The following is a 25965-nucleotide window of genomic DNA, read 5'->3' on the forward strand; positions in this document are numbered from 1 at the left end:
CACTGGTCGCGAAGCTCAATACGTAGTAAATATGCAAACATTAGATAGTTGCTCACCACTAGGATCGCTAATATCGCCTCATTACAGGCAATGCAAAATAGTACTGTCACAGTCTCTTGTTTCTAGCACCCTCAAAACTCAAGCTTCGTGACTGTATATAATAGACTGTGACAGTAAGGTATAAAAGTTGTTTATTTAACAGTTGAAGGGGTGAGAATGATATAGTCCTAAGCCATACAGACAAGATTTAACAGGAAAGAGTATTGAAGGTTTAGAGTTCAATGCTATTAAGTACGGTGTCATAATTTCTTCGGCGTATACTTACGTCATTTGTTGAGTAATTTTTATAATATTTTTCTAACAGCTTCCTCGTATGTGTAAGAAGTGAACTTGCACAAAAACCATTTCTGTTAAAAGTGCAGACTATCTCATTCTCACCTCTTCAATTTTAATTATCATTAGTGTGTACTGTATGTTAGCGTTGTTCCTGATTTTGTTGTGAAGGGTTCGTGTTATTGTGCTCCGGAGGCGTTGAAATAGCGACATTTCCAACACTCTTATGTCATGATATGACAAAGAGCTTTGTTTTGTTTTAGAACAGCCGTGGCGAATATCTGACTCACGAGCACATTGTGGCTCGCAATGGTTTCTCTTGCTTTCTACCTCCCACAACCCCCACCCTCTCACTCACTGGAGTCCAACTCCGTTCCATTTGCATTTGTCTCTGATCTGCGAGTGGCATATCATCGCAATGTCTCTCTCCAATACATGTACATCTACAAAAACGAAAGTTTCAAGTAGGATGGGAGGACGCATTTTTTGCTGCCAATATGATGAGAATATTAAATGTATGATTTGTTCACAAGTATTACGAGGAAAACGGTTGTATAAAACAGCATCATACTACATGCCACTCATGAAACATTAAAAGGTTGTGTTGTTATTATTATTATTATTATTATTATTATTATTATTATTATTATTATTATTATTATTATTATTATCTCTCTACGTCCATCCTTTTTCAGCAGATGTACGAATAATGTGGTTAGATCTTCAATTTAAACTCACAGATTTACAATGTGATGTTAAATGAAAGCTAGATGTAAGGATTTGACAAATGTTTAACTTTTCAAATCTTTTCCAAAAAATAAATATCCGAAGCTTCGTTCTTTCGCTTTCTCTTTTGAAGCCATGTTCGCTACAACTTACGTTTGTGAAAAATTATTTTCAACAATCAAAATAGTAAAAACCAAATTTAGATCACGACTGACAGACAAATACCTTCATGATCAACTACGACTGGCAGTAAGTGACATCATTCCTGATTTTGAAACTCTGTCGCAGAAGCATTCTGAAGACAGTTAATTTTAGGTTGTGATAATGTGTCCTATGTTTCATTGTTCATTTCTTTCTTCGTTACATGTATTAAACATTAATTTGTAGCCTTGTACTGTATGAATTGTATTTAAGTGCTTGAGGTAAGGAAAATGAAAATCCGTCAATAAGTCAGACAGTTGCTTCACTTCCCCTTCGGGTTTCCGCCTCCCTCCATAGATGCTATGCATGTTGCAGGTTACACAGTGGCTCGGCGCACGATGACATTTTCGCCACGCCTGTTTTAGAATCATTACAAACGGGGTGGGAACAAGGAAGGGGCTCAATTCTTGAAGGCATACTGTAGGTCTATACACACACCATGACGACTACGTCGGTGAAGGACTGTATTAAAAATGGTTATAAAATGCTTTTTCCTCGTTAAAATAAGACACTGTTGTTGGTTGTACTATTGAAGAATATTTGGAAACTTGTTCCTGGTAATAAATGACTGTTAATTATCGCTCTAAATGAACCTCTGTAACCAGGAGGTCATGCGGTAGAGTCACCCGTGGCGGTGCATGAAGAGATGTAAAAGCGCCGATGATGTAACTTGGTAGGATTCCAACCACCGCCAGATTCTCCGAGCCAGCCCGGTTATCGCGAACCTTGAACCGCCAGAGCTTCAATATGAATACAGTAAGCATGCCGAATAGAAAACAAATACAGGGTGTGACATTGTTTAGGAACTAAATCTCTGCTTGTGACTAATGCAAGCTCTTGGCTACTAAGTAGGAAGCATTTATTATTTTTCCGATTATTATTATTAACAATGTGTGTGGAGAATTTTGAGATTATTTACCCACATTATAGGCCTATATTGTTAGTTTTATTGTTGTTCATCAACGATATAAATGCATAAATATAATGGACTGAATAAATAAATGAATATGCATCTTGATTACACAACTTTTAACACTGTATCACTTCGAATATGTATAGTAAGACTTTCCTGTGTTAGATTTCAACGTACTGTACCTCGTTTACATGTTTCGACCTATTTATGGGTCATCAGAACATACATATTCCGAAATAAGTGAAGAAAAGTAAAGCAGGAATGAATGAACGATGGTATGAATGGATGATAAAATGAAGGAATTCTGGAGTAAATGAACTGGTATGTGATGGAATAACAGAATGAAGGATTGAATTAATAAAACAATGATCATTTAAATAACGAATGGATGATACATACATACATACATACATACATACATACATACATACATACATACATACATACTTACTTACTTACAAATGGCTTTTAAGGAACCCGAAGGTTCATTGCCGCCCTCACATAAGCCCGCCATCGGTCCCTGTCCTGTTCAAGATTAATCCAGTTTCTATCATCATATCCCACCTCCCTCAAATCCATTTTAATATTATCCTCCCATCTACGTCTCGGCCTCCCCAAAGGTCTTTTTCCCTCCGGTCTCCCAACTAACACTCTATATGCATTTCTGGATTCGCCCATATGTGCTACATGCCCTGCCCATCTCAAACGTCTGGATTTAATGTTCCTAATTATGTCAGGTGAAGAATACTCGTACAATGCGTGCAGTTCTGCGTTGTGTAACTTTCTCCATTCTCTTGTAACTTCATCCCGCTTAGTCCTAAATATTTTCCTAAGCACCTTATTCTCAAACACCCTTAACCTATGTTAATCAGTCCTATTCCGAGGCTTATTGTAGGGATTCGTAACAAGCTGTTTTTTTACGGTGATGGGTTGTTAGCCCTTCACCCAACCCCCAAGCTGGAGGGCCACCCCTTATCGGCTGTCCACGACTGCTTATTCAATATATTCGCAGCTACCCTCCTTATGTGGAGGCCGTCACAACGATTAAATGTACTAATGGGTGGATAAAAGAATTAAATAATGAATGATTAATGTAATAAATTGGTAAATAAGGTAATGGATGAATAAATGAATGCATGGATGGGTGGATGTATAGATATATAATTAAACGACCGAATAAATGAGTGAGTGAATTTTTGGGAAAAATAAGTAAATGAATAGCTTATTGAATAAAGGAATGAACAACTGGATGAATGAGTGAATGAAAAATGAGCGAGGGAATGATTGAATGAAGTAGTGAAGAATTGAATTAAATGGATGGATGGATGGATGGATGGATGAATGAATGAATGAATTATAGATTGAATAAAGAAATGAATAATGGAATTAATGAGTATATTAATAAGTAAATAAATAAAGAAATGGAATAATTGAATGAATGAACATATTAATAAGTAAATAAATAAATTGAATGAAGAAATGGCTGAATGAAGGAATGAACAATTGGATGGATTAATTAATCAGTTAATTAATTAATTGAAAAATTAAGTGAAGGAATGACTGAGGCTCGGAGGCGTGAACAATTCAATGCATGAATGAATGAAAGAAGGAACGACTGATTAAAGGAATGGACAGTTGGATGGATGGATGGATGGATGGATGGATGGATGGATGATGAATTGAAAAATAAATGAAGGTATGACTGATGGAGTGGAGGAATGAACAATTGAATAGATTAATGAATGTAATGGATGGGTGAATGAATGAATGAATTAATTAATTAATTAATTAATTGAAAAATTATGTGAAGGAATGAACAATTGAATGGATGAAGTAAATGAATGAATGAAAATTCTAGCGTATCAATGATTTATTGAATGAATGAGTGAATGAATGGGAATGAATAGATGAGTGAACGAATGAATCAATCAACATTTGAATGGATGGATGAGGGAATGGATTAATTAAGTGAAGGAATGACTGATTGGAGGAAAGAACAATTGAATGAACAAAAATTTGAGAATGACAAACATAGCTGAGATTAGGTTTTCACAGAGCACTTATAGATTTTGCATGTCATTATTGCTCCGTACCTAGGCCTAATCGATTCTAAACAGACGGTAGGCCTACACAGCGCACTGGCGAAAGGAATTCTGTTGCTAAGCAAGATCTTCAGTGTTCTTCCTACACTTAGATACCATCTGCTACTCAACTCCATGTTAACTAAAATTACCATCTCGATGTCCTTACGTTGTGTGCAATTAATGTTGCTATTGAATAGTCGTTTCATCCAGCCAGCCTTAACTTGGCTATGTGAATAAATTGACTGTGAGGTTTAAATCAGAGTGTGATTTGTTTTTTAATGTGCAGTGCTATTCGAAGGCCATTCTATGCTAGCGTCAGTGTCTTGGAGGTCAGAGGTCTTTGCGTGGGCTTAAACTGCGAGGATTCTTTCTCCAAAACTGGCAAACCACGTTATATCCGTTTATTAACTAACTTCTGCCTGCAAAATTGTTTCTAACCATGAAGGAAAAGGTTAGCTCTGTAGTAAAGACAATGTCTAAGAGGGACGAAAGAGTTCATTGAACCTGCATCGTGATGTGTACTTTGAGCTTGATAAGCTTAAGAAATTTATTCGATATGCATTGCACACAGTTTGTTACAATCTGGCTGCACTTCATTATCATAATATTGACATGTTAACCATATAGATTAATAATTTTGTAATACCAGTAATGAAATAAGATGCTCCTATTTTATCTGTGGGACACAGTTATCGGTAGTCTGTTTTTCGTTATCGTGGTTAGTTGGCGTTTAGTATGTATTTGCTTCAATCATTTTCTCATAATTAGACCGAGGATTTATATGCACTAAAAACTGCCAAAATATACATGCAACTATGCACTAAAAACTTAAAAATAAGCTGATTATGGAGCTCTTTAGTGCACTTTTAATGAGAGATTCAGAAAACTTCTAATTATACGCTGCTTTTATTTTTTTTTAATCTGATGGCAGATGTCAAATAATTTCACTTTCGTTAATTCAACTGCTTTTATCGTAGTTTAAACGGAAATAAAACATACATACATACATACATACGTACATATATGCATAAGTACGTACATACATACATACATACATGTTCTGGCCGAGGGCAGGTCTTTCACTGCAAACCCAGTATTCTCCAATCTTTCCTATTTTCTGCCTTCCTCTTAGTAAAACATAACCGTTTTTTTTTTTTGGGTTTCTTTTCTGAAAGAGCGCATTTTTGTCAGGTAATACAAGCCTGTGCGCTGAAAATGAGGGTTAGCATTACAGGATGTGACTGGAGCAAACTTAAAAAGAGAGACTCTTGTAAGATCCCCAGTGCGTAGCCCGGAGTTCATCTGTCCCTTCAACACACTTTCTGTGCAAATGACGTAGGCAATTATTTTCTGGCACACTGTGATGGATTTCTTTTAGAGAATTTCTCAATTCTCTTTTGAGCCTCTCTTCTGCATCTTCAATTTACCCTCAAGGAGTCATGGAGAGGTAGACCCCTGGTTCCAGTTTTTCATTGCCCTTAGACAGGAACGAGCAACGTACGGATACGGAATTAAAATTTGGAGCTCCTTTATTGTGTAAGTTTCGCTTACAACACACTGCGCATGTGCAGTAAACCAGAGCTCCTATATATATATATATGCTAGTTGTGGACAGACTTGCGAAATTGTTATCTATATAGGCCTACAGGTGGACTCCCATCAAGACTCTGTCCAAATTTTAATTCCATATCTGTACATGGATTATGTGAGACTTACCTCTTTGTACTGACATTTTCACTGCAATTGGGTACGACGATTCATCATTGTTGAAACATAGAACTTCGTGCACGTCTTGTGTTCCTGAGTTGAAAGGTCTAAGCCGCTTGTATACGATCAAATGTTCGCACATTTCAACTCTTCACAGGACTTTTCAATATTCTACAAGTTTATTGTCAAATCACAATACAGCAGAACCTCTATTATCCGTGGTAATGAAGGGCTTGGGCTGAACGGTTAATCGAAAAAATCGGATAATCCGTACCATAGAAGACTTTCATAAATTAAGTGTTGCATAATGCAGTTTCGTAATTTTCTCTGTGGTCATGTGGATTAGGTAGTGGATCAGAAGTTTTAAGTATAACTGTTCTGTTGGAAAGAGTGCGTGAAGAAAGAATAATGCTGAAACTGATCAGGAAGATAAAAAGGAATTGGCTGGGTCACTGACTGAGAAGAAACTACCTACTGAAGGATGCACTGGAAGGAATGATGAACGGGAGAAGATTTCAGGGCAGAAGAAGATATCAAATAATAGATGACCTTAAGATAAATGGATCGTATGCGGAGACTAAGAGGACGGCAGAAAATAGGAAAGACTGGAGAATGCAGGGTTTGCACTGATAGAAAATTATGAATGAATGAATGAACGAACGAATGAATAAGGAACGAACGAATGTATGAATGAATGCCAATGACGGGTTCCCAAGGGTCAAAGAAACTTCCCATGATGGATTTCTGTGGAAAGATAGGAAAATTATAAATCTCATGTTATAGATTTAAGTAATTTATACACTTTATCTTTGGTTTTTTTATTAAATCCGCATAGTTGTAACTCTAATCTCGTATTCCGATGTGAGATGAACCACAGTTCCTCTTTCCCAAAACCACTCAATTATATGCACTTCTCTTCGATACTTAGCACAACATGTAGTCTTAACAGGTCACTCGAACAGTAGATCATAATGTGTAAGGGCAAAGGCTTGTAATATCATTCTCTATACAAAAAATACGTGCTATTGTATTGTGCAGTACTCAGTATTTTTTCTGTAACAAAAAAAGGAGAGAATGACAGACGGATAATCCAACAATCGGTTAAGGGGAGGTGGTACACCCTATCTCTGCAATGTTAAATTTGCTATCTTTATTCTGGATTTTCTCTAAAACTACCAATCCTAAGACGATGAAATTTGGTACACTTGTATATTGATGGTTTCTGTATTGATTGACATTTTTGTAAATGGATCAGGACACATACACATTATATTTTAACCTGCCATGGTGTACCACCGCCCCTTAATAGAGTGACGGATAATCAGAGTTCTACTGTACTTCAGAAGTGTTTGATTGTCTTTAAAGTAAAAGAACATGTTCTAATTGAAACAATTTATCAATGGGATTCGAAAATATTATGGATGTTACTAGCTTTATCACAAGCACATTAAATACAAAAACATTAATTTTCGCTTTAAATGCACTTAAACAATGTAACATTCATAAATGTTTTGAGTCTGGACAAAGCCGTGTTTCTTAATGTATTCAGTGTGAATGAATCCAAGCCTATATTAATTAATACATTACTAATGAAATTAAGAAAGAATTTTCACACATAGTATATTTTTGCAAGATTCGGATGATAAGAAATTTGCACTTTTTAATATGAGGAACTCAGGGCACTTGTAAGTGGACCACTAGTGGTTTCGACGTGAAAAATGTTTTAATAATGCGTTTCTTTTGTCTATCTAAAATATGTTACAAATCAGTCTTTCAGTGAAGAAATCTTTGTTACGATATAGACACAAAACTTTCACAATGATCCAGTTATTTACTGTGTTATTCAATAATAGTGTCAGTTTTAGCTTGTATTCGTTCTTTTATTAAACGTGACATACTGTAAGTTTACACATACTTCTTGCTTACAGCATGTTGTAAGACTCATGTTTGCGGTTCTGGAACACCTCCCTTACTATAAACATATTTAATAGAGTTGAGCTCATGAACATAAACCAAATGCAGGAGTCATAAAATTCGCCAGTCGTTTGTCTGATATGTATAGAACTGCATGAATGCAAGGGCCACCTGGTGTTTTATGGACTGATGTGTTTACAAATGCGAAGGAAGTGTAGTCTTTGTAACAGATCTACAGCATAGTTTAACTGCCAGCGAAAGTTTATATTAGGTAGCTGCTTAATAATGTAAAGTCATTATTGACCTCGAGTAGCCAAGTTAGCCCTGTCGGGAGAGCGACAGATTACATACAGAGTAGAAAGTCTCTGATAAAGGCTGAATTTTTAATCTTACCAAAACTCTGCGGACAAGACACGATTTTCGGACATCGATTTTGATATATTACTGTATCCGATGATAGAAGTTAATACAAAACAAATTATAACAAAGTCGAGTTTTTCAATATTCAAAGGTTATCTAATTATTTACATAAAAAGTTGCTATCTGTTGCATACTGAGTTAATATACGAGTATAATACTAATTTTCCTCGAGCTTCTCCCAGGTGGCCAGTTCAGTCACATGTTGTATTTATTATTTATATATCCAGGCATAGTTTACTAGTGTTGTGACAGGTTCTCAGTTTTTTAGAATACGTGAAAACGGTCAGTTCGGAGACCTGTTCAGAGTATTCAGTTTACGTTTCTTCCTGACATTTTATTCTCATTTGAAATTATTGTGTTATAGGCTTATTTAACCACGTGTTTTTCATATCTTTAAAATAATAGAGGAAGAGAGATATTTTAATTGAATTTCAAGAGGAAGGAACTACTAGGGTTCAAATGAATATTCGTCGTTCAAAAAATTTACATTTTTTTGTGTAGAAAAATGAACAAAAATCAGAATATTTTAAAGAAGGAAGAGAGATATTTTAATTGAATTGAATTTCAAGAGGAGGGAACTACTAGGCTTCAAATGAATATTCGTCGTTCAAAAAATTTACATTTTTCTATCTAGAAAAATGAACAGGAATCAGAATATTTTAAAATAACTGTATTATTACCTTTGATTGAGGTTCTGGCTGATATGTACATCTATTATCAGGCAGTACATGTCACTTGACTATGTGTCAGAGGAAGAACTATTGTGTGTATGCATCTGAAGTCTGATTAGTGTAACATGTATCTAATCGGCGATGTATGCAATGGAGGGGGAAAGGAACTGGCCACCTTACCTCATTATCTCCTGCCCTAGTTGTCTCATAAGTGGGCAGTTTTGTTGATACGCCCTTCTGGCATGATGCCCTCGATATAATATACTGTATACTTACTTACAAATGGCTTTTAAGGAACCCGAAGGTTCATTGCCGCCCTCACATAAGCCCGCCAGCGGTCCCTATCCTGTGCAAGATTAATCCAGTCTCTATCATCATACCCCACCTCCCTCAAATCCATTTTAATATTATCCTCCCATCTACGTCTCGGCCTCCCTAAAGGTCTTTTTCCCTCCGGTCTCCCAACTAACACTCTATATGCATTTCTGGATTCGCCCATACGTGCTACATGCCCTGCCCATCTCAAGCGTCTGGATTTAATGTTCCTAATTATGTCAGGTGAAGAATACAATGCGTGCAGTTCTGTGTTGTGTAACTTTCTCCATTCTCCTGTAACTTCATCCCACTTAGCCCCAAATATTTTCCTAAGCACCTTATTCTCAAACACCCTTAACCTATGTTCCTCTCTCAGAGTGAGAGTCCAAGTTTCACAACCATACAGAAGAACCGGTAATATAACTGTTTTATAAATTCTAACTTTCAGATTTTTGGACAGCAGACTGGATGATAAGAGCTTCTCAACCGAATAATAACACGCATTTCCCATATTTATTCTGCGTTTAATTTCCTCCCGAGTATCATTTATATTTGTTACTGTTGCTCCAAGATATTTGAATTTTTCCACCTCTTCGAAGGATAAATCTCCAATTTTTATATTTCCATTTCGTACAATATTCTGGTCACGAGACATAATCATATACTTTGTCTTTTCGGGATTTACTTCCAAACCGATCGCTCTACTTGCTTCAAATAAAATTTCCGTGTTTTCCCTAATCGTTTGTGTATTTTCTCCTAACATATTCACGTCATCCGCATAGACAAGAAGCTGATGTAACCCGTTCAATTCCAAACCCTGCCTGTTATCCTGAACTTTCCTAATGGCATATTCTAGCGCGAAGTTAAAAAGTAAAGGTGATAGTGCATCTCCCTGCTTTAGCCCGCAGTGAATTGGAAAAGCATCAGATAGAAACTGACCTATACGGACTCTGCTGTATGTTTCACTGAGACACATTTTAATTAATCGAACTAGTTTCTTGGGAATACCAAATTCAATAAGAATATCATATAATACTTCCCTTTTAACCGAGTCATATGCCTTTTTGAAATCTATGAATAACTGATGTACTGTACCCTTATACTCCCATTTTTTCTCCATTATCTGTCGAATACAAAAAATCTGATCAATAGTCGATCTATTACGCCGAAAACCGCACTGATGATCCCCAATAATTTCATCTACGTACGGAGTTAATCTTCTCAAAAGAATATTGGACAAAATTTTGTACGACGTCAACAAAAGTGATATTCCTCGAAAGTTACCACAGTTGGTTTTGTCCCCCTTTTTAAAAATAGGTACAATTATGGACTCCTTCCATTGTTCTGGTACAATTTCCTTTTCCCAAATAGCAAGTACAAGTTTATAAATTTCGCTATATAATGCGCTTCCGCCCTCTTGTATTAATTCTGCTGGAATTTGATCGATACCTGGAGACTTGTACTTTTTCAGATTTTCTATCGCAATTTCGACTTCTGAAAGCGTGGGTTCGGGTATAAATGGCTCAGCAGTTTGTATTTCAATTTCGTCCCGATCATTTCTATTTGGCCTATGTACATTTAGTAGTTGCGCAAAATAGTTTTTCCATCTGTTTAGGATTGATGGAGAGTCTGCAAGCAAGTCACCATTCTCATCCTTGATCACGTTTACCCTTGGCTGATATCCGTTCTTAAATTCCTTTATACCCTTATATAAATCTCGAATGTTTTTATTCTTACTATTTGTTTCTACCTTATTCAGTTTTTCCTTCAAGTAACCTCTCTTTTTATTCCTAATTGTACGACTTGCTTCCCGTCTTTCATTGAAATAATTATCTCTCTTCTCCTCGACTGGATCCTGTAAGAATTTCAATTTTGCCTGTTTCCTTCTTTCTACTACCATGCAACAATCTTCATCAAACCACGGTTTCTTTTTCTTAGTTTCATAATAACCTATGCTCTGCTCAGCTGCAATTTTGATACTATCTCTGATATTTTCCCACACGCTATTAACATCTAATTCTTTCTCAACTTCGTCGGAACTTTCTAAAGTGGCAAACCTATTCGAAATTTCGACCTGATAATTTTGCTTAGCTTCCTCGTCCTTTAATTTCAAAATATTGAATTTAGTAATATTAACTTGTTGCTCTACTCGCTTGGCTACTGATAATCTTTCTCTTAATTCTCCAATCACCAAATAATGGTCAGAATTACAGTCTGCACCCCTGAAAGTTCGAATGTCTACTATACTAGTATGTCTCCGTTTATCTATCAAGATGTGATCTATTTGGTTGTGTGTCAATCCATCTGGAGAAGTCCAAGTATATTTATGTATATCCTTATGGGGGAATGTTGTACTTTTGACAATTAAATTTTTCGATGTGGCAAAGTTGACTAATCTAACTCCATTGTCACTACTAATTGCGTGTAGGCTCTCTTTTCCAATAGTTGGTCTAAAAATATCCTCCCGTCCTACTTTAGCATTGAAATCCCCCAATAAAATTTTCATGTGATATCTAGGGAAATGATCAAAAGTATGTTCCAATTCCTCATAGAAGCTATTCTTTATATGGTCGTCTTTCTCTTCTGTAGGGGCGTGAGCATTTATAACTATGATGTCGCACCATCTACCCTTAAGTACTAAATACGATAACCTGTCACTGATAAATTCGACCTTTTTTACTGCTGATTTTATTCTTTTATGAACAAAGAATCCTGTTCCTAATTGGTGATTATTGTTTCCTTCCCCATAATACAACAAGTAATCTCCTATTTGTGATATGCCATTCCCATCTAACCTAACCTCTTGTACTCCCACGAAGTCTATTCTATATCTAGCTAGTTCTTTAGCTACTAATGTTACCCCTCCTGTTCTATAAAGACTAGTTACGTTCCAAGTGCCAAATCTCAAAACCTTATTCCTTTGCTGTGGTCGTGCCAGAGAATCAGTCCTATTCCGAGGCTTATTATAGGGATACGTAACAAGCTGTTTTTTACGGTGATGGGTTGTTAGCCCTTCGCCCAACCCCCAAGCTGGAGGACCACCCCTTATCGGCTGTCCACGACTGCTTATTCAATATATATATTATTTATTTATTTAAACATATCCTGAAAATTTCATAGCCAAATAGTTAAAAAAAAGTCTCAAATAAAATGAAAAATGCAACTTTCGTGGAGAAAGAAATCAAAATTAATTTCTACCTTACAGTGCTATCATTCTAGATTTATTCCTTAGCCAGCAGTTCCCCTATTCAGCACAAAAAGCTGCTATAATTAGAACCAAATCTATGGCAATCTGATTTCAGGAAATTATTATTTTCTGATTTTTCATACACTGTAACTATAGCAAGCATCTTTCTTTAAATCACAGTGTCCTACACTCAGAAAAACACACACACTTGAAACAGAGTGTCTTCTGTTGCCGTTTAATTATTTTGTTTCGTTTTTGCTGATGTATGAAACGATAGGTGACGTAATGTGTCGTTGTGGAGATGGAAATGCCCTCTTTGAAAGTTGGAACTATTCAATAGAAGAGGGAGACGCTATTGCGGAATTCGATGGGTAAGACAGGATGTGCTCGCTCTTCCCGTGCCAGCAATGAGAACTTCCACTAACCTTTCCTATAGAGCACTGCGCCATCGGCCAGTCGCCTGTATTGAGTGAAAAAGCTTCTTATTCGGTGAAGATCTTGCCTGCTTAACAGGTAATGGCCAGTGTTCACATAGGCTACGCTACCGGTGGTGTTCTGTTTCATATTGAAAGCAATACCAACCGGACATTCTCTACTTCTTTCTGTTCTTCTCCTTTTTTCTTCTCTCTCTTTCTCCTTATTCTTCTTCAGACTTGTAATAACTGGATGTGATGATTTTTAGCATGTAGAAATACAATTTACTTGTTGCATTTACAAACGTAAATTTTATATAATCTATCGGTCAGATTTTTAATTTTATAGTATTTTTAAGGGCAGCACATTACTGAGACGTATTTTCTCGTGACAGTTTAATAAAATAAATTCAGAATTCACGAATTCGGAGCAGAAGTTGTTTCTTTTCCGATTTAAACATAGCTATCAGAAATCTATGTTTAATTGGAATGTATGAATATGTGAAAAGTAATTGTACTTATTTACAAATTTATTTATTTGGGTAGCTCAGTTGGTAGAGCAGCTGGCTACGGACTGGAAGGTCCGGGGTTCGATCCCAGGTGGTGACAGGATTTTTTCTCGTTGCCAAACTTTCAGAACGGCCCCAAGGTTCACTCAGCCTTCTATAAAATTGAGTACCGGGTCTTTCCCGGGGGTAAAAGGCGGTCAGAGCGTGGTGCCGACCACACCACCTCATTCTAGTGCCGAGGTCATGGAAAGCATGGGGCTCTACCTCCATGCCCCCCAAGTGCCTTCATGGCATGTTACGGGGATACCTTTACCTTACCTTTTTTACATAAGTATTTAGACACTGAAATAATATAATATACCTTGTCAAATACAATTAAAAGTTAGATTTAAAAAAAAATCTTGCACACCATAGAAAGACTTACTCATCAGTCAACTAAAGATAACGTTTCTAAATTCACGATTGCTTGAAGTAAATAAATATGTTGGCATTTTGTTAGACATTTTTATTGCCATTATTTAAAAAAAATTTCTGGTTTTTGTTAATCGGCATTTTGGTTGATGAAACATAATTGCCTGGTATTATAATCATGACAATCATTCCTAAAAGTGTGATTTTTTTTTTTTTTTTTTTTTTTTTTTTCAATTTTGTTTGAAATAAATGGCTTTTAGAGAACCCGGAGGTCCATTTCCGCCATCACATAACCCCGCTATCGGTCCCTATCCTGAGCAAGATTAATCCAGTCCCTCAAATCCATTTTAATATCCTCCCATCTACGTATCGGCCTCCCCAAAGATTTTCTTCCCTCAGGTCTTCCAACTAACACTATATGCATGGATCTGTACATTTTTTTTATCCTTCCTCATGCCCATTGTAATTCTCAAACGTTTCTCAAACATAAATAGTTTTGATTAAAATACTTCAATAACGCTGCATTTGTTGATAGGTCTACGTTCTTCTGGTATGATGCCCTCGATATATTCATGTTTTTCCGAGTGTGTCATTTGACTTCAGCGATTAGTTTCAGATATAAACAACAGTGAATCCTTTATCATGTCAGGACTCTGTTCCACAGAAAGGAGACTCCTCCGTAAAACATTCAACATACCCAATAATACCCCCAACCACACAGTATATAACACAGCAAGAATGGAACCCATCTCCCAATACATAACCAACAAAAACCTGAAATATGTCCACAGTACACTCAATAGACCATTTATACAACAAACATTCCTAAATCCACCCAACACCAATCCTCCCAGAACAGTTGGCAAACTCTTTCAGCATTACAATAATGCACACCCTCAGTAAAAAGTCCTTCTAATGTGTCAACACCGATTTGATGTAAGCTCTTATTAGTGGTAACAAAACTGTGACTACTCATACTCCCTAATCCTTATCAGACCCTCATTTCCTATCCCTACTACTTAAATTATTATTATATTAAAAAAAACTAAATTTTCGGGCGGGGTAGCACTTTGGCTCTACAGCCGTGGGTGCGCCTCACTCTCAGCACACACACTGCAGCTTCTCTTCGTATGCCCCAAGACACTATGGAATATATATTACCCCGGTTTGAAGAGGGCATTTAAGTCTCTAAACCAGGCGGTGTCCCTTAAGGGATGCCAATACATCGTTGTTTACTTTGCTCTGTCGTCCGGATTATCCTGGCGTTACGAGTCCAACAGAATAGGCGACCCCTCTAGTCTTACCTCTCTGCCCTGATGATGGAACCTGTGTGTATTTCCGAAACGTTGGATGTGTCAAGTTCCAGGACGCGGTGGAATATCCAGAAGCATAAATCTGATCACGGTGAACGTGAAAGCCTAAAACTGCATATTTCGCATCGCAGTTTGTTACATATGCTATACAGAGTGATTAAACAAAGAAGTGGTAGAGCTCATCAAAACAAGTAAAAAAAGTCTAATAAACATGTCCTGAAGTTAATATATTCCGAGATATGAACTTACATGTTCATAGCAGATGCTCGATGCCACTTCCTTTCATCATAACACATCCTTCTGCGCCACGTCTTAGGGAACCACTCAACCTTTCAAACACCGCTGCTTGGTCTCGGACGTGCTCACAGGCGTTGAAGACACGCTCCTGTAGGTTTTGAATGTCTTTAATGGGTGTTACATGTATTAATGCTTTAAGTGTTCCCATAAACGGAAGTCCAAGGGATTAAGATCGGGGGAAAGAACAGGCCTTGGTACAGGACCTCCTCGGCCATTCCTCGAAGATTAAATACCCGTATTAGGCTTCGTTCATACGGTATGAGAATTTCTCGAAACGGACAGCAATATATACACAGTTCGATTTTTTCCCTATATAACTTAAATTTCATTCTGCACGAGAAAAATTCGAACCGCAAGAAATCGATTCCAATAAATTTTCGTTTCGAGAAATTCCCGTACAGTGTGAACGGGCCCTTCTGATGTCATTTGACTCTGTTACAGAAATAGGCCAGCGCTCCGTCATGCATAAACTACATTATTTTATTTTGTAGTCGTTGATGGTATGGAACTTCCTTCAGCAAGACAGGCAAGTTGCTAAGAGACGCCGATACTAAAAATCAGTTAATCTATGACATAGAATATGTGACTATTGACCTGTCACCAACACACGAATTTCGTAAAAACTATTAATTTGAGGACTCATGTTTATTGGACTTTTTCTTGTGATGCGTCACTACCACCTCTCAAAATATTAGACTCACTTTTTAACACCCTGTATGTTTATGCAGCCGTGATGTAATTTAGGCAGTAATTGGATTTTATCGTTGCCTGCTGTTTTCCATTGCGGTCTTCTTTTGTTCTTCTTCAGTCACTGGCTCCATGCTATTTTCTCTACAGGGTGTCCCAAAAGTCTCCATGCATAGAAAATATCAGTTCAAAATAGAAATTACACATAATATGCTCAGTATAAGGCATTCGAGAGTCAGGCACAAGTGGGTGAATGTGTTCCAACCTGGTTTGATGAAAAAGCTGCAACATATCCGTTGTCACATGACAGGCATCGACGATAAGGACTTGCAGATGAGGAGTGTTGGGGGAAATCAAGAAATGCCTATTTTTAGCGATTTTCTAGTATACGCACATTCTATAGGTGGGAACTGGGACTACAGAACTGTCTAATCGACAGAAAAAAAATTAAGTGGAAATGTTCGTGTGTGGTGACGTTGGACATTTGGTACACTGGTTAAAAACCAGGAATGTTCAGGTATTAAAACTTGTTTTTCTCGATAATAATGTTTGGTGACATTCCCTGTTTTCTCCCAATACCTTTCAGATGTTGAGAATCCCGGATTTTCTCCTTTTAGACCTACAACTTATGATGAACTCGGAAGTAAAAATCAAGGTGTGTGAGATCTGGAGAGCGGGTTGGCCACATTGAGCACATTGCCACATTTTTATTTTGAACTTAAATTTCCTATGTATGGAGATTTTTTAGACATTCTGTATAATTCAGATTTCGTTATGGATTCCTGTTTTTCTTTTCTTTCATAAATCGTTTGAGAATGAGTTTGTATTAATAACAATTCATACACAAACATTTTTATCCTTTTAAATTTAATTGATGGTTGTAACATTCAGTGCCTTATCCTATATACTGATGTTAAATTTACGGTCGTTAAGTTTTTCCCCTCCAATTTTACAATGTTGACATCAAAAAGTATCACGAAGCGCTTAATTCACATTGGTTCCGACGTGCAAAGTCGTCTTCTCCGCTGCGTTACAAAAGTTTACACTAACTGAGGGGATTGCGTGCTTGTGTCAGTTTCAAAGCTTGGGAACATCTCTGCGATGTCAACATGCAAAGAGTACAAGGATTGTGGCAGAGGCCGATAAGAGACACGACGCATTTGTGATTATCCACTGTTTTCATTACGTTAAATGATTACCGTGTTCCATTAGCGTAATATCCGGTTACCATGGCAACTCGGTATAAAGATTATACATAATAATATATTACGAGAGTAATGCCGTTGTTGTTATTATTATATGATGATATGAAGATATTTATTTCTATAGCTATTATTTAGTAATGGGTTGCCACATCTCTCTGTATGATGATGATGATGATGATTATGATTATTATTATTATTATTATTATTATTATTATTATTATTATTATTATTATTATTATTGTTATTATCATTATACAGAGTGTTCATTAAGTATAGAATAATAGTCATAACTTGGTAAATTTTAATTTTACAAAAAAAAAAAAGTTACATGCAAAACAGTTGGAGATAAACCACAAAATTTGATACTAGTGTTCGAGAAAAATTATTCAGGCATACAGGGTGTTACACCAAACTTTATTTTTTTAAATGGTAAGGTCTACCCTATTTTACGATTTACATAGGCTATCCCGAATCTCGATTAAATTTTACGTATTGATTTCTTTCTTGAGGTTACTTGAAGTTATTTATTGACAATGTGATTGCAAAAGAATGTGGGGAAAGCTGATTCCTGTTAAATCAAAAATAAAATTCTTTTAGTATTTTGTCACTTTATTTTTTGTGCTTACCTTCAGTTAGTTCCAACACTGATAATGTGAAAAGTAGGTTACCTACGTACTGCAGGTGAAATGAAATGATAACAACCATTCGTAGCGACAAGGCAGAGGGTTCGGTGGCTATGTGAAGCATATCAGTCCCTCACCCACAGAGCGATAATTTTCATTGTTTCTATCCATCGCAGCTGGAAGCGCTAGCTTGCGTGGCTCTTTGGATTACAGTTCAAAACTTCTTAACAACAAAGGAATTGAATTGGTTATTTCAGAAACCACACATGTCCATAGCTATGTCTTGAAAAAACTGTCTGCACCTTATAATTATTGAATACACATTCTTATCTTTTTAGGGTGAATTCGTCGTATGAATTTCAGTATTTTTAGATATTTTAAAGAAACATTTAATTATATTTGAGAGTGCCAGAGTTCCCTAAAGTTCGTGGACATGTGCTGATTCTCAAATACACACAGTTTTTATAAAAATTGTAGTAATTTGTATTTAGACCTATTTGTGTGTAATTAAATGAGAAATAAATACTATTTATGTACAAATGTAGTACATAATGTATTTTGTTCTTCATATTACAAAATAAAAAGAAAAATAATTCTAAAGAGTTTTGAAGTGAAAACACTGATATCTTATCGAAGTCTCACACTCACAGTTCCTCAGGTGCACCAAATCTGTTACTAGGCCAGGAAAATATATTTAAAAAAAACTTTTGATTTTATCCTCTTCAGGGAAATACTATCATGACTCGACACTTAAAATAAGGCGGATATGTCTACTTTCTCCTACAAACGTGCAAATACATATATTAACCTCATAAATATAATAAAGTAATTTTGGCTAAAATGGACTTGTGTGGTTTCTCAAACATTTCAGTTACATAATCTGTTTTGTATGATGAATCAAATCACCTATTGAAGGAAAAAATATGCGATGGAGGTTAATAACATTTTTGCCTGGCACAGATGGTAGTTCCTGTGGTTGAGGTTCCGGATGATAGGCCTATATACAGATACGGAATTAAAATTTGGAGCGAGTCTTGATGGGAGTCCACCTGTATGTAGGCAACAATTTCCACAAGTAGCATATAAACAGAGGCTCTTGTTTACTGCACATGCGCAGTGTGTTGTAAGCGAAACATAAAATAAGGGAGCTCCAAATTTTATTTCCGTACCTATACATATACCTCTGCATTAAATAAATATAAAGCAGTACATCTCACTTGACGATATCTGTCGGAGGAACTTTGTTTATATGCATCTGAAGTCTGATCGATGTATGCAATGGACGGGTCAACCTGGTTGGCGAGTTGGTATAGCGCTGGCCTTCTATGCCCAAGGTTGCGGGTTCGATCCCGGGCCAGGTCGATGGCATTTAAGTGTGCTTAAATCGGACAGGCTCATGTCAGTAGATTTACTGGGATGTAAAAGAACTCCTGCGGGACAAAATTACGGCACATCCGGCGACGCTGATATAACCTCTGCAGTTGCGAGCGTCGTTAAATAAACCATAACATTTATAGCAATGGACGGGGCAAGGAACTGGCCACCCTTCCCCATTTATCTCCTGGCTTACTTGCCTCATAAGTGGTGCCTGGTTGGTATCATTTGTGAGGTTCAAACTTGTCTTCGGGCAGATATTAGAACAGTAGCTATATATCATTGCCAATAACGCTTTGTCTTCTTTATCTTTTTTTTAATATTATTAATAGGAATATTCAAGCCTTGTGGTTACATTTTTCTACGCTAGGTGGATCTCTATTGCATTGAATGCTGATCAGAAGCAGTAAGATTGAAGTGTTTAGATTCCTAGAATTTAACCTAATTTGCTGCTTTCCAAATATCTCGAATATTTTAACACAGTTATTGCCTCGGTAAAATATATTAATCTTATATGAAAAAAGGCTAAAAAGGACAAAAATAACTAAAAAAAAACGGGTACAAAAATCTAATACGAAACATCTGAAACGTGAAGCCTCAGATTGGTGTTGGCTACCTTGGATGAATAACAGTGCAATCCTTTAGCTTGAAAAGTGGATCTTATAGCAACTCCGTCGAGAGCTTCATCACCCTGCAATTTTTCTCTGTTTACCTATTTCATAATTATTTTATTCGCGTCTAAATTTCCCAAGTTTTTTTTGCACGTTTTCTATTTTTTCCCCCCTTTTTCCCTCACAAGTCAAAACTTTTGCTTATTTTTCCCTCGTCTGTGGGAAATTTTCCACATTCTGGCAAAACCGTACTACAGGGGGCAGATACTACAGACAGACTTACTACAGATGGACGTAGGCAGGTGCGGTACATACAAACAGTCAGAACAGAAACGATAGGCGGGCAGAGACGACGGATAAAACAGAGGGGAAAAAATAGAAAACCATCGAGCTTTGAGTCATCTCATCATCGTCTTCCCCGGAGATAAACAGCGTGCAGGATAATTTGTACCGCGAATGGAATGCAAGATCGATCTAATAGTCGCGTCGCATCGCCCGCCGATGTGGGTCAGGCCGCGATGTAAAGGTCGGCGGCCACCACACGTGTCAACACAGCGCCATAATGAAACTTCTGATGCGAATTTTTTGCTAAAGGTGATGTCTTTTATTGTGCGCCACGGTGCAGAGGTGGCATTTGTGGTTACGAGCATCTTTCGCAAAATGCCACATGAAGATGCGTGTTGCATGGCCGTAAAAATTAATCAATAGCGAAACATAATTTGTGTAGGCTTATGTAAAGCAGGATTGAAGTAAATTGTAGAATGAGACGGCGCGCGGGGTAATATTAGCCGTCTTCCGTTTTGACAGGATGGACTCCCGAACTAATTGCACTTCGCGAAATTAATGTCATTAAGATAAGAGCACAGGGCAAAAGGGAAGTCCGCACGAAAATTCAATAGGTAATAAAATGATCGAGCAAGTTTCTCACTTCCGGACATGATTGTGGGGGAGGTGTCGGACTCTGTAAAAATGTACCAATTCCGACCTCTGTAAAGAAAATCGTCAGGAAATATTTCAACATTTTCTCCGCCCGACGGCGACCTCAAGTTTAATGAGGTTCAGTGATGCGCTGAGCCACGCAGTGGCGGCTAGGTGGCAAGTATCAGTTCATAATGAATTAATTAATTTTATGCTCGACCATGCCGAAATGTAGTAACTGTACACCTGGTAGCAGTCCTTTAATGCATGTCATTAAAGTACACCTATTCATTAAAGTTCAGGTTTTCGATTATTCTCGGATATGCAATCGAAAGACAACGAGGGAAACGTCACGGAGGCTGGAAATCCAATACTGTCGCAGAAGGTTATGTTCTGTTACTATAATAATTAGCGTTAATTGTAAATAATATTCAAATAAATTCAATTTGTCACCTCGTTTTTCAATTCTATATCAATTTCCAGGTTATATAAAAATTAGTTCATGTTACATTACATCAAGGTCAATGACATTATTGTTCCTCGGAAGAAATCAATACTTTCGCGTCTGCGCACATCTCACAATTTAAGAACTGTGAACAAGGTCACTTCCGATCTTCTGTCAGATACAAATAAAATGAATACTGTACTTCTGAATAATTTCAAGTTAGAAATATGGTCGAGCATAAAAAGTCGTATGAAACTTGCCTATAATGGTAATTAAGACGCTCGTATGAAAATTATGAAACTCGCTTGCGCTCGTTTCATTAACAAACATGCTTGCGTCTTAATTACTATCATTATAGGCTCGTTGCATAATGTACTATTAAACACAAACGCGTAACAATACCTTGTTTGTGGGTGCTACAGAACTAAGATAGCAGAATAATCCTTATGAGTCTGTTGCGTGTACAATGCATAATATTGAATATGATATTCTGTTCCAACATTACAGACATCGAAAAGAGCGGTATGTCCATTCATAGGCGGAGTTATGGGAGGGCACTGCCCCCCCCCAAACTTGTCTGAATTTTTTTTCTACTAATATTATAAAATATTGGATTCAAAAGATGTTTTTTGCTTTTGTTTATGATTAAGTTTCTGTTCTTAAATTGACGAATTAATGTTTTCAGATCATGTATCTGGACTATAATACTTATTTTAAATTTCTGAATTTATAAGAATTTATATACGTCATTTGAGGAATAGAAGAACTGTAGTGTTTATTTTGTAAGAGCCTGTACTGATGTGTTAGAAGTCTGCCAGGCCGCCACTTGGAGAAATATGAATAACATACTGCATAACAATGCAGGAAAAAGAAAAGTGATCCCGGTATAATGTGTAAACTTAAAGACGATATTAAAAAAATAGAGTTTACATTTCATATGATATCTTCAGGAAATTAAACTCCATATAAAAAAAGTTTCTGTTAGCACTGTTACGTAGTTTTATTGATGTATGCATGTCTTTATGTACGAGAGAGAAAAAGAGGGAGTTTGTTTTAAGTTATGCTCTATTATAATTTGTAGTAGACCTACAGTTCAAGTCCTTTACAACTCTGTCCGAAACATTGCGGATATGGATGTAACATTGTAAGAAACGCCCTTGAAAATACCTTTTATTAAATAATCGTATTCCGATATACTGTACCACGGTCAAGCTGTAACGGAGAGGGGAAGAAAATGATGTCCCTCCATAACCCCGTTATATGGGGATTCTATGGTTTTGCTTTGCCCCCCTCCCCATGGAAACGGTTCTCTCTCCGCCTATGGTTCTATTCACATAAGCATTATTCACTGAAATATCGTCTCTTAATAGCAATAAAATATTCCATTTTCTAATTAATTTGAATTTGGAAAGGGCTAGGCCCAATTATAAATAAAAAGATAAGGCTGTACGGTAGGAATGAGTAAAACCTATTCATTTCAGTTTTAGTGTCAATTTCTTATTATCTCTAAGAGGTGTGCGTTGGTGAAGTTACTTTTGGAAAAGAACAAAGAATCCGTGGCGCCACAGCCCTTCAAGGGCCCAGACCGACCAGCCGGCTGCTGGTCTCACGTTCACATGCCGAAGCAGAGGTGGACGATCATCCAACCAGAATGGAAATATCGTGTGGTTAGCACGATGATCCCCCCCAGCCGTTATAGTTGGCTTTCGTAACCTGATTCGCTACCTATCGTAGCTCCCCATCATGACGCTGGGTGGGCACCGGTCCCATACACTGGCCGAAATTTCATGAGAAAATTTCTTCTTCCATAAGAACTCGAACAGCAAGCATTTCGTAACGCAGGCAGGACTACTTTTGGAATATAACTCCATTTTTCATCCACATGCACGCCCACTGTCATGTTACTGTCTGCACTAATATGGTATAATAAATGTATTGCATCCATATTCACTGAGTGCTGTTCTTTGTTACAGGTGTCTTGTTCCGGCAGACGGGTTTGTCATTCATCTATCTCCTTCTCCTCCTCCTGCTTCCAATGGTGAGGATACCGACACACAAAACTATGGCTGGTGAGTAGTAAAATAATAATACTCCAGCATTATAATAGTAATTTATGTAACTAGTGTATAGGCTAATCTTCGTAATTACAGCACGAGTGAATGTTTAGCGCGTGAGCGTAAGCGAACCCAATAATTTTCACGAGTGTTTGTAATGAAGATTATACATACAACGTTTTATGCTAGTCTAGCATTAAAATATGTAAGAAAAAAACTATTAATGTTATGACGTAGTAGAGACATGAGTACTTGATATAACGTAATATATTGCATGGTTGCTAAGTAATCGTTTCTAAGACAATGTTATTTTGTTGTTGTTTTGAAGCATTTTCTTATAAAATAAAATTATATAAAATTGTTTGTGAAGGCGATGATGACGTCATGAAATACTAGTTGCTAGGTAACCTTTTCTGGCACCAGTGCCAGAATTAGACCAATTGTGCGTTATTTATAGCGTCATAACAAGCTTGTTTTGATACTAGGATTGCATAAATAGTATTTATCGTTAGTGAGAATCGTTCATAATATGCCACATTATTGTATACCAGCGCCGTAAAATATTACCGTGCCAAATAAAACGTCATGGCTTCTATTATTAGCTGCACAAATTGTGCCATAAAGTTATGAAAAGATTTTCCATGCTATAATATTTAATACAAGTTAATTCCCGATTTATCACGAAAATCGTCTGTAGCTGCATTTAGATTGGCAACAGGCCATGATTGTTAGGCCAAACACCTGCATAGAATTGGAATATATCAGTCCCATAACTGCCCATTGTGCAACTCAAACCAAGAAATGGATTCGGAACACCTCAAAATCTGTGCTTCATTGGCTGACCATGATAATATCTTTAAAAAAATATTGGAGTGCAAGAGGTCAAATGACTTTATTGTCAAACGCCTGGCATTAGAAAACAACAATATTTAATACATTACTGCTGTAATAGCAACCCCTTTCTTCATTGACCATGATATCGAACTACCCTGTCCACACCTGTGGAGTAACGGTTAGCACGTCTGGCCGCGAAACCAGGTGGCCTGGGTTTGAATCCCGGTCGAGGCAATTTACCTGGTTGAGGTTTTTTTCCGGGATTTTCCCTCAACCCAATACGAGCAAATGCTGGGTAACTTACGGTGTTGGACCCCGGACTCATTTCACCGGCATTATCACCTTCATCTTATTCTGACGCTAAATAACCAAAGCTGTTGATAAAACGTCGTAAAATAACCTCCTAAAATAAAATCGAACTACCCATCATTACAAATTTGTAGTTACGAGGGGCGTTCAGTAAGTAATTTGCCCATTGCTGTGAAATTTATTGTTATTAATTTACACTTATCTATTTTACACATCCTTTAACTCCATCCATGGCCTACTTCTTCACGTAAGCACCTTCGTTGTCGAGGCATTTTCTCCCATCTGTGTACTAATTTTAATGCCATTTTCAAAGAACATATTATGGCTCTGGCTATATAGAAAACGCCGCACCTCTGTTGTGACCTGCCCATCGTTCTGGAAACAGTGACCTTCCAGCTCGTTCTTCATTGCTGGGAACAGATGGAAGTTGCTAGACTCAAAATCAGGACTGGAAGTTTGGTGTTCAGGGCAGTCCCAGCTAAAACGTGCAAGTTGGCGTTGGTTTGGTTTGCAGTGTTCTGGCGAGCGTTGTGATCAAGAAGGTGGACAGCTCGGGCGAGGAGTCCAGGACACCCCAGAAGCGAAAGTGACGTCCATGGAATGGAAACATTCCACTTCACCAGTAAGAAAAAAGTTCAAGAGCCATGTTGACTGTATTCTGGGAGTCCAAAGCAATTCTTCTTCTTGATTTTCTCGAACCACGAGACACAGTAAACTCTGATCGTTACTGTGCAACCTTACAACGTCTCAAATCTGCAATCCGTCACAAGCGCCCTGGACTCCTCTCAGACGAGGTGTCCTCCTCCTCCATGGCAACTCTCGACCGAATACTGCGAACAAAACACAACGCTAAATTGCAGCGCCTTGAACACCCAACTTACAGCCTAGCGACTTTCATCTGTTCCCAGCACTGAAGGAGGAGTTGGAAGGTCGCTGTTTAAACTAGTTTCATAATATACTATTAACGTAACGACTTAGGAATTTCTTGAGATAGAAGTGTCATCACGGGTGATATGAGTTAGATAAATTACAGTTGCTGATAAATTGTCAGTGAACGTCCTTGTTTACATCTCGGAGACCCCTTCCCGTCAGATAGAGCTACACATCGTATTTTTTTTTTTTTTTTTTTTTTTTGCAGAGAATGAACAAAAATTTGCATACAGAACAATAGCAGACGGGAAGGTCCAAGGTGTTCCGGTGATAATTTGGACTACCCACTTCACTATCGCACTCATAAATTCTCAGTGTGGAACGTTTCATTAGAGAGTGTATAGAGAAGGTACAGGGTGATAAAAAAAAAAAGTAACCGAAATTATTCTAGTTTTAAAAACGCATGGTTGTGGATATTGGAGGACACACATATGGAATACAGGTGTTTCAAGAACTGAAACACTTACAAGCACATACCGAAGTACATATTATATTTTCCATGCAGATATTCTGCGTCATCATATGATGAAAGATGAGTGGAACGAAGAAAAATTCTCTCCG

General features: G+C 37.2%; 1 protein-coding gene across 13 annotated transcripts in view; it reads left to right on the top strand.

Annotated features, from left to right (window-relative positions):
- The window catches only part of Piezo (piezo type mechanosensitive ion channel component), a 303168-nt gene that overhangs the window by 116956 nt on the left and 160247 nt on the right, over positions 1-25965 (top strand). For all 13 annotated transcript variants that reach the window (XM_069842458.1, XM_069842460.1, XM_069842464.1 and 10 more), the window contains exon 3: positions 23251-23346. In XM_069842458.1, the coding sequence (XP_069698559.1) occupies positions 23251-23346 (96 nt within the window). The remainder of the gene's footprint in view (positions 1-23250; positions 23347-25965) is intronic.

The sequence above is a fragment of the Periplaneta americana genome, chromosome 12 (assembly GCF_040183065.1).
Source record: "Periplaneta americana isolate PAMFEO1 chromosome 12, P.americana_PAMFEO1_priV1, whole genome shotgun sequence".
Lineage (NCBI taxonomy): Eukaryota > Metazoa > Arthropoda > Insecta > Blattodea > Blattidae > Periplaneta > Periplaneta americana.